Source organism: Lactuca serriola, chromosome 8, assembly GCF_051521515.1.
Source record: "Lactuca serriola cultivar US96UC23 chromosome 8, Lser_US96UC23_V15, whole genome shotgun sequence".
Classification (NCBI taxonomy): domain Eukaryota; kingdom Viridiplantae; phylum Streptophyta; class Magnoliopsida; order Asterales; family Asteraceae; genus Lactuca; species Lactuca serriola.
The window spans coordinates 201,602,889-201,613,502 of record NC_136415.1 but is presented as its reverse complement, the minus strand read 5'-3'; the positions used below and the strand labels follow the sequence as shown (position 1 = coordinate 201,613,502).

Genomic DNA, 10,614 nt, shown 5'->3' with positions numbered 1-10,614 from the left:
GACCAAAATATCATTTTGCTATAATTTGTGTGATTATATGATATATGTTATCCTATTGTAATATCATAGACCCTTAGATCATGACTGTTGATTCTATTCATCCTATGGTCAAGATCTGTGCATTATGGCACATAATAGTTAGTAAAAACAAAATAACCTAAGCACACACACACACACACACACACACACACACATATATATATATATATATATATATATAAGGACAAATTAAACAAATGACCCCTATGGTTTGGTGTTTGTTACGCGCCTAGTCCCTAACTCCATTTTTTAACCCTGCCAATCCTTAATAGTTTGGTTTAGTGCACGTCTGGTCCTTCATCTAACCTTCCGTTTGATTTTGGAGTTAAAACCCCCACGTGCCTTGCACGTTGAGGGTTATTTGCTTCATTTTACTTATTCATCCTTCAAAAACCCTAGATCGGTGCATCCCCCTTTTCTTCCTCTACGTTTTTTCTCTCATTTCGTCTCTCGTTTCTTTAATGGACAAAAAATCAACAATGGTGAAATGTAATTGCAGGAAACCAAGTGTCATACTGACATCATGGACCGACGACAACCCCGGAAAAAAATTTTATGTTTTATGGTTGTACAAAGAAGGTAAGGTCGTTTTGATTCTAACTCAAGCTTTTGTGTGATATTGACCGTAAATATGTTGGATTTGAACTTGACAGGGACCTAAATGTAAGTTTATTGGATGGGTTGATGAGGAAGGATGTGGACGATGTACTAGGATAATTCCAGGGCTGTTGAAGGCTAAGAATAAAGTTGAAGCTGAGAATCGGCTGCTGAAGATAATCATTATTTTAAGTTGGGTGTTCATAGGAATCATTATTTACAAGTTGTAGTGCTTAAGAAGATCCAACTAGTATGCTATGTAGGATGTTTATGTCTTTTTGAACTTATTTTGACTTTTATGATCCATGTAGTTGGTTGTTGTATGTGAATTTGAAGTGTTTTGAAGTGTTTCTGGAATGTATTTTGATTAAGTGTTTGGGAATTTGATAATATTTTGGTTAAGTGTTTGATTAAGTGTTTCTGGAACTTATTTTGACTTCTATGATCCATGTATTTTGATTAAGTGTTTCTGGAACTTATAGGGAAAAGTGTTTAATTATGTGTTTGATTAAGTGTTTCTGGAACTTATATGGAAAATTAAACACTAACAATTGACAAAAACAACCAATAACATATGCTAACAATTGACAAAAACAACCAATAACATATGCTAACAATTGACATAAACAACCAATAACATAAGTAGAATTTAATAAAGGGTAATTTAGTTTCCATACTTTCCATAACATAGTTTCATACATCAACAAAATGATTAACCAAAAGAAACACAATTTACCCAAAAGTATTAACCATAAAGACACAGTTTTACCAAAAGGACACAGTTTAACCAAAAGAACTGATTAACCAACAAAACATACTTTCGCTAATGGATCAAGTCCCTTTCCCTCAACCTGCTTTTCCTTTTCCCTTACCAAAACCACCAGAACCACTAGGAGCACCAGGAGCACTAGATTTTGTCCCTTACAACTCCTTGCATTATGACCAATGTTGTTGCACTTTGAACAAGTGACCGACTCAAGGACTCTTGATGCACTATTACCCTTCACTATGTCATCAATTTCATAAGCTGATTTTCCGCGTTTCTTCTTTGGTCTACCTATTGTGACACGATGTTTAGGAGGAACCAAAGTTGTTGGACACACAGACTTTTACCACATGCTTGGGCTCAATTTTGAATGAGTACATCTGTTTCCAAGTTTTTAGCCAATATACCTCATGCACCCAAGTTTTTGGTATTCTGACATCCTTACTATTCTTTCTCATCTCCCATATAGTAGCAAAAACATGTTTGCATGGCATCCCAGTGAGTTCCCATTTCCTGCAGGAGCATGTTTGTTGAACCACATTCACCGCGTACTGGTCCATCCAAGTGCCACTTACCTGATACTTACCATTTCCACAAAAAACAGATCTATAATCTTCTTCCTTTTTTATATTTTACAAAGTCTGCATAACTGTAGGTGTCAAAGGACCAATACATTTCCTAATGGCCTTTTCTACATTCACAATCTTCTTCATTAGATATTCCCTAATGAACTCTAGGCAAGTAATAACTGGTTTATCACGGCCCTCATTCAGTTTTCCATTGAATGTTTCACACAATTTAATAAGAATCACATCAGAATGTGCTCTCCCTGTCTAATCACATCACTTAAAGTCAATACTAAAAAACTACATAAACCAAGAAAACATAAAGAATGTTACTAGAATGAAATGTTATACCAGTGAAATGGGACCTAGACCAGTGTCGAGGTGGTATCTTCTTAAGCCATTCATAACAATCCTTGTTCAAAGTATTTAGCTCTTCCATGCCTTTGTTAAACTGTTGTACATGTGTTGCACTTACACATGTCTATAAGAGGTCTTCGAAAGGTTTACCCCTCCACTGCTTCCTCATCTTATCCCGAATGTGACAAACACGGTAACGATTTTCATCACAAGGAAACAAGGTTGCAATTGCATTTAGAATACCCTAACAATCATACATAGATTTTGTTAGTAAACAATTTAGAAATAAAGTAAAAAATCTATGATTTTAGTACCTTTTGTCTATCTGTTATAAAACTGAAATTAGAATTAGTATTCAAGCCAAGATCCTCCCCAAGACAACTCAAAAACCGAGTCCATGAATTGATGTTCTCTGTTTTAACCACCGCATATGCCAATGGATATGTGCCATTATTACCATCCAGTCCCTGCATTTTTATGATAAATAACAATCATACATAGATTTTTACTTATTTTTATGTATAGCAATAAGTAAAAGAACAAAAATTAAAACTTACCACGGCTGAAAGAATTTGTCTTGGAAATGGATCCTTCATGAAAGCACCATCAAAGCCAAGAAAATCCCTCTTTCCAGATGCGAACCCTTTCTTTAAAGCTCCTAAGCATATGTAAATGCGTCTGAATGTCCTAGTTTCACTGTGTGGATTTCCTTCGCTTTCAACATCAACCCTAACAGTCGTATCTGGGTTACGAGTTTGCAGCTCAACAATATAATCTCTGAGTAAACTATACTAAGTAATGAAATCTCCTTGCACAAGGTTTAGAGCCTCAGATTTTGCCCTAAATGTTTTCATCCAAGAAAGATCTACCTTAAATCTACGTTGTAGGTGTTCTTGCAAAGCCCTAATTGGAATAGTAGGGTTACTTTCAACCTGTTCAACAGTGTTAGAAGAGAGGAATTTATACGTACATGCTTTCACTATTCTAGTTTGAAGACATTTATGGACTTTGTTGTACGTTTTAACTGTCCAGTTGACATCTTTTTTCCATTTACTAGCTAATAAGACCCAAGGACATATTTCTTCTTCATTGTTGACTTTTACATTAGGCCCAAGCTTTGGTATTGTTCCCTTACAAACCCATCTCACTCTATTCTTGTCATTTTTTTTCAAGGGCCAACTCTCTTCTAGTCTCTATGGCATAGAGTTTTACCTTATCCTTAAACTCCTTTGTTGAACCAAATTTTTGAAAAATATATAAGGGTTCAGTAACAAGTGCTTCATCATTCTCATGTGCCCTTTGAATTGCTCTTATTGACTTCTTTCTTTGACCATTAATCCCCTCATCTGATGATGAATCGGATGCTAACAAGTCAGTGTTAATCACCTCTAAAGCTTCATCATTTGTGCCTTCATCAACCACAGTGTTAGACGACCCTCCAACCCATTCCACATCTTTGTCGAAATTCATTTCAAAGTCTTGCATATCCACATTAATATCATCCGATATATTGTCAATGTCCACAAAAAAATCACTATCATCGCTTTCATCTTTGTCACTCTCTAACTCACCAAAATTACCAAAGTAATTAGCATCATTAACCAATTCATTCTCCATATGATCAGTGAGAGTAGCATCATTACCCAAATCATTCTCCATATGATTAGTGAGAGTAGCATCATTACCCAAATCCTTCTCTATATGACCAGTGCTTGTAGGATCATTACCCGATTCTTTCTCCATGTGATCCATGCCATCCTCCAAGTCAACAACAGGTGTCTCATGCCACTCCAAGAACAGTCTCTTTGAACAAGAGAGGTTTAGTAATCTCCGTTATATGAACTTTACTGTGGGTTGGGTACATTAAATAGGTGTGCAAAGTAGTTTTGTCATGCTCTATATATACGTCAATTAACTTATGCTTAGCCACAAAACTCCCCAAATAACGAACATCTTCATCACTAGCTAAAGCGAATAACCCAAAATCTAAATCGCCAAAAGGCCTTTGAAAGTGATAGTAAAGTGGTTTACCTATTGAAGCATACCCTAGGTCTTCCATCATCTCATCAATGTCTTGAACAGAAATGGTATCAATGTCCAGTAAATCAACAAATGTTTGTTTCCCACGAATATACTTCCTTCCAGGAAAGCTTGTAAACTCACCTCCATAGTGCATTCTTATTGAAAACATTGTCGGATGTCCAACTATAGAGGAGAGAAAATCGTTTTTAGCTAAAAAAAAATTAAACCTTTAACGGTCAATATCATTCAAACGAAAGTCAATCAAACATACCATAACTTTGATCAACTTCGATTTCAGCCATTTCACCACAAATGCACCAAGAAACCATTGCAGTTCTTCGTTCTTGCAGCCGTCGCTCCTAGGGTTTTCACGTAAGGATTTTGCACATAGATGTGTCTTTTTTTGGTATACAATTGTGTTGTACAATGTAGAGTATGGTCGTTTAATTGAACGCATCGATTTCTTAAACTAGCGGTAGGATGAATAAGTAAAATGATGGAAATAACCCTCAACGTGCAAGGCACGTGGGGGTTTTAACTCCAAAATCAAACGGAAGGTTAGATGAGGGACCATGCGTGCACTAAACCAAACTATTAAGAATTGGCATGGTTAAAAAATGGAGTTAGGGACTAGGCGCGTAACAAATACCAAACCATAGGGACCATTCGTGTAATTTGTCCTATATATAAACTAAACCGATTAAACCGAAATAACCGACCCAATAACACCTCTATGACACTTCCCACACCCAATTTTAATTCAATTATTAAAAATGTAGTTAAAAAATATAAAACATTAAATTTAAATAAACAGACATATAGTTAAAAAAAAAACTATAAATTGTATAACTACAGAATGGTTATGTTAAATAAATTCTACGACTACAAATGCACATTGTAAAACTAGATGGTTTTGTGAGTAGGGATGGAAATTCCATCCGACCCGGTGGGGAACCCGGTTGACCCGTCCCAATTGGGGACGGGTATTCCCGGCCAAAACGGGTACCGGGTACGGGGCCGGGGATCCCCATTAAGCTAAAACCGGGGATGGGGCCGGGGCCGGGTATAACAATCCCTAACCCGTCCTGCCCCCGTTTATATATATATATATATATATATATATATATATATATATATATATATATATATATATATATATATATATATATATATATAATTCATTGAATTTGAATTAAGTCCACTAAAATGAATTGATCTATATTAGACCATTAGAGATAGAGTCCATATACCAAATTAAGTTCCCAATTTCAAGAGTTCATCAATCGTCATTTTGTTCGTCGATCTGTATACCAAATCGACACTTTTTGTTTTGATAGTTGTAAAACTTTATGATTGATGTAAACAGAATCTGCTTATAGCATATGGTTTTGATCACTTATTAAACTTGGTTTTTTTTTTATAAGTTGAGTTTATTATGTTAATAGAAGATTGGGGATGGGTTGGGATGAGCCGGGGATGGGCCGGGGAAAAGCTCATAATACAAAGGGGAGGGGATTTGATTCCCCACATCCATCGATGATGGGGATGGGAACGAAGTTAGACACTCGGGGATGAGGATAGAGATAGTCAACCCTGCTCCAAACCCGCCCCATTTTCATCTCTATTTGTGAGTTCCATGTAATAGTTTCTGCATTTTAGTCGAGGAATATATTGCATCTGCAAAATTCCTAGAGCAATTTTTTATGATAAGAATTAGAAAGGCATTTACATCTTTTTTTTTTACATACAAGAGATCAAACCCAAGCTTACAAGGTATGTGACTATGTTCAGTTTTTTGCACCAAAAAGAATTCGAAAGTAGGTGTCAACCCCAACTTGTTCCACCTTTTTACCCTATACCAATCTTACGTACCCCAAACACAAATACGCTACAAGATTGTCATGTCTATCAAAATGAACTCAAGACACACGCAACCATGTGAGAATTGAACCAAATCCACGGCACACAGACATAAAACACGTGTACACGAAAACAGTACTATCATCATCGCACGATATACAACCACACAAGGACAAAGTACAATAATCAACGCACGAGGTACTATCGCAAATATATTAAACAATATGCTTCTCAATTCTCATAAAAAAAAGGTCCATAAAAATCCCCCCTAAACATCGCAAAACCCCCAAAAATCAATACAAACTAAACCCAAAAAACTGACTAACAATAATCCCAACCCCTAACGCAATCGCCACTAAAGACGAAATCCACGTCAGCTTTTCCGTAATCCTCGGGATCCGATCCTTCAACGCCTGACTACACGACCCGATAAACACCGTATAACTCCCCATCGCGATAACCGTCCCCACCAAAAACATCCCCAAAAACGCGGCTCCCGCCACGCGGGACGGAAGCGCGAGCGCAGGCAAAACCATCATAAGCGCGTCCGGTTGCAACCCGTGGATAATACCCGTTGCAAACGTCGCAAATCCAATTTTCTTTTTCTTCGTGGGCTCCGGTAAGTCATAAACACTAACATCACATTCTCCGTTTTCCAAAGCGACACATGGCGTGGGGACCGCTGCTTCGGAGGCTTCACGGATTCCCATGGCTCCGATGACTAGAAGGGTAAAACCGACAACTCGCGTGCCCCAAGTGCGTATGATTTCGATATGGAGGCGGTCTTTGAGGAGGAGGAAGAGGAGGCCGAAGATGACCTGCCCGGCATCGTGCCCGCAGCCCCAGAGCGCACCGACAAGTGCGCTCTCGACGCGGGACCGGCCGATTGAGAGCGGGGCGAGGGCGGCGAGGTGGTCGGGACCGGATAAGGTGTGGAGGCAACCGGCGAAGAAACCGGTCCACGCGCTTGATAGGAGCTCGCTTCGGATGAGTGGGTTGGAGCCGGTTTTGGTTGCGGTTTGGAAGGAGGCGAGTGCGGGTGAGATGAAAAGTGGTTGGATTGTGAAGATTAGAGCCGAGAGTAGAATTATTGATCCCGTGATAACAGCCTGAAAATTATTGATAAATGTTAATGGAAAATACAAATCAAGATAACGACTTTACTTTATTAGTAATAAATGCACGAAATACGGAAATAGTAATGTACTTTCATTTATTATAGCATCCTACTTCCATTTTTTTCTATTAGAGAATTGTAATTTAAGTTTTTTATTCTTATTGAAGCATGGTGTTTTGAGAAATCTACCCAATTATATAGCATTGTACTTTTAATGATCTACAAGAAAATAAATTACAATTATTAATTTTTTAGCATATTTTGACAGTTAGATTCAAAAGATGACAAGTACAAGAAAAATGAGATGGCAAAACAGGCAGGAATGGGTATTGGAATCATTGGATAGAGAATAAAATGGGTGTTCATTGGAAGGATCAAAATGGGTCAAGTTGACCTGCCAACACTTTTCATTATCCTTTTTCTTATAAAATCACAGAGTAATCAATAAATCAATATATTACATAGAGTAAATTACACGAATGGTCCCTATGGTTTAGGGTAATTTGCGTGTTTGGTCCCTAACTTATATTTTTAACTCGGAAGGTCCCTACTGTTTGTTTTTGTTACGCATTTGGTCCCTATATTACCTAAAAAACTATTTTGCCCTTGATTTTTTTAATTTATTTAAATGAACACACCCCCAATCTCACCCCTTTCATTTTACTTTATCTATCCTACCATTTTTCCCTATTTAAATAATAATATTTTTAGGTAAGACAGGGACCAAACGCGTAACAAAAGCAAACAGTAGGGACCAAGCGCGTAACAAAAACAAATAATTGGGACTTTCCGAGTTCAAAAAATAAGTTAGGGACCAAACGCGCAAATTACCCCAAACCATAGGGACCATTCGTATAATTTACTCTATTACATATTTTATAACCCAATTTATATTGTTTAGAAGTGACTTTGTGTTTATAACCCATGGTAATTATGAAACTAAACAAACATTTAACCTCGATAAAATGTTTATGAAAGTTTCCACGTGTTATTATTTCAAGTATACTACACTTACATTAGACTCTTAGCATTAACTTGCTATATATATAAGTAGTGAATTTAAATTTCATCAATTTTCAAACTCAAGAAACTAATATGGGGATTCAACACAAGTAAGAAGCAACCATGGTATAATTTGGTAGTTAACAAGATATCAATCTTCAAAACAAATAACTCTCTGTTTGTCACTTTAAAATGGCAACACTACTTGAAAGGAAAAGAAGGGTAAATGCAACAGATAGTAGTTTACTTACATTTATTTGTTTATTATAGCATCCTCATTTCAGTTTTATCTATTATAACATTATGCTATCAACTTATTTCTTGGAGGCATTGTAATTTGAAAAATATATACCCAACTTTAGAAGTGAAAATTGCTTTGTATTTGGATGATATTGCTAGAATTGAGTAGAGCTTTCAAAGTAAAATGTTGAAACAAGGAAATGAAAGTGGAATGTTATAATAGACAAATAAATGAATGTACATTGATATAATGTGTGTAACAACTTCAAAAACTGTTTATTACACTAAAAGCAATGCAATTGAGGCATTTATATGAATAAACTAGTCATACACTTCATTCCTCCCAAAACAAGGGAACACTTTGGAAATTCAAGCATTCATTCTACTTCTGAAACTATAGAATCAAGTAAATGATTTCTGATTTTTTGATTTTATTAGAGCCTAATGTGATATCTATCTAATAATCAACAAAGAATGTGATTCTTATCGTCTTTTACAGTTAATAGGCATGGTTCATTTGACTCTTAAAAAGTCAAATGCTGACTTTTTTATTCTAAAAACACTGCAAATAACCTTTTGAATCATAATTAATTTAAACTCCCAACACTATTGACCTTTTAAATTAAATATTCAACTCCCACTACTAATAGCACTTTTAATTTATAATTCTTTATAGGTCTTTCGGAAATAGTACTTTGGGTCATTTCCTATATAGTATTAGCACTTGTAAATACCCCCCCCCCCCCCTTCCTTTCCGTCTTATTGTTCATGCCACCCATGATAAGACTCCATTTTTGACTTAGAGGCTCAATGATTGTTCTTCTTGGTCTTTATCATATCGACATAAATACTTTTGGCCTTTCAGTAGTTGTCACGGGTTAAACATAATAAACATTCTTTAATCTACAACGAATATGATTCTTATTGATTTTAGAGCTAAAATTAGCAAGCCAAATGCTGAATTCATCATCCTAAAAACAGCGTAAAGACCTGCGTACTTAGAATTTGGGGTACGATTTGGATTAATATCAAGGAATCGGAGAAAATTTCCGATACTATTCCGATTAAAAAGAACCAAAAGGCAAAAAGTAACTTTTCACAGAGAATCACGATTCGAATCTATATTTTACCAATAAAATTCAGATCAAATCAAGCATATAACAAAGCAGATTCAAAACCCTAAATATATAATCCAACAAAATTTAGCATATGTAAGACCCGAACCAACAATTCAAGTTACCAAACATCGTTAAGATAAAGAAATTTTGCGTTCGAGAATAATAATTACCTTCTGTTGATGAGAAAATGTCTGCGACAATTGCTGCAGGAAATGGGGTTTGGGCATAACAGAACCCTTATTTTCCGAAAAAGACAAATCTGTTTCTGGCGTTTTGATGACCGACGATGAAGAATTAAATGACGGATTCTGTTCATGTTTGCAAGAGATTGAGTTGACTCGGAGGGTGTAGTGGGAGAGATTGAAGAGTTTAGTGGTTTGGAATCGGGCGAGTTGCGGAAGAAATGGACGGGGCTTTAGGTAGAGCTGATGCTTCGAAAGGATATGGTGGTTGGGGTTGTGGATAAGCTTTTCCATGGTGGCGCCGCCGTGTCTGCCGTTATCTGAAACGCTCCGTCCGCCGTGCAGACTGTGTGTGTGAGAAATTGTTCCACCGGGTACAGAGATTTGGTGGATTTTAGGATAGAAATCTTGACTGTTCGCCCATTATGTAGACGTGGTATTACCAGCTATATACCTTTTCTTTTTAGGATTTTTAATCAATTAGTTTGAAAAATTATTTGTCAAAACAAAGCTTAAGACTTATTTTTCTCCATTTAATAATATCATTTAATATTTTAGGTTGTAGGTTTGGTTTTGATGATGTATTGTTGAATGGTGGTGGGGTATTATTGATAGTGGGTTTGACTAGTTAAAAACTTGAACTTGATTATATCAATATATACTAATTATCTTGAGCCCAATCTTCGTAAAAATGGTGAGTAAAGAAGAAAGGGTATCCATCCAAAAGCACTAGGAAAACATGGGGAAA

At 36.3% G+C, this 10,614-nt stretch overlaps 1 protein-coding gene across 1 annotated transcript; it reads right to left on the bottom strand.

Annotated features, from left to right (window-relative positions):
* Positions 1–6,390: 6,390 nt before the first annotated feature.
* On the bottom strand, positions 6,391–10,303 carry LOC145066131 (chloroplast protein FOR GROWTH AND FERTILITY 2-like). Its single transcript, XM_079013313.1, has 2 exons — positions 9,855–10,303; positions 6,391–7,316 (listed from the first exon to the last, which is right to left on the bottom strand). The coding sequence occupies exons 1-2, from the start codon at positions 10,158–10,160 to the stop codon at positions 6,501–6,503; spliced, it is 1,122 nt and encodes a 373-aa protein (XP_078869439.1). The 5' UTR covers positions 10,161–10,303; the 3' UTR covers positions 6,391–6,500.
* Between the last annotated feature and the right edge of the window lie 311 nt (positions 10,304–10,614).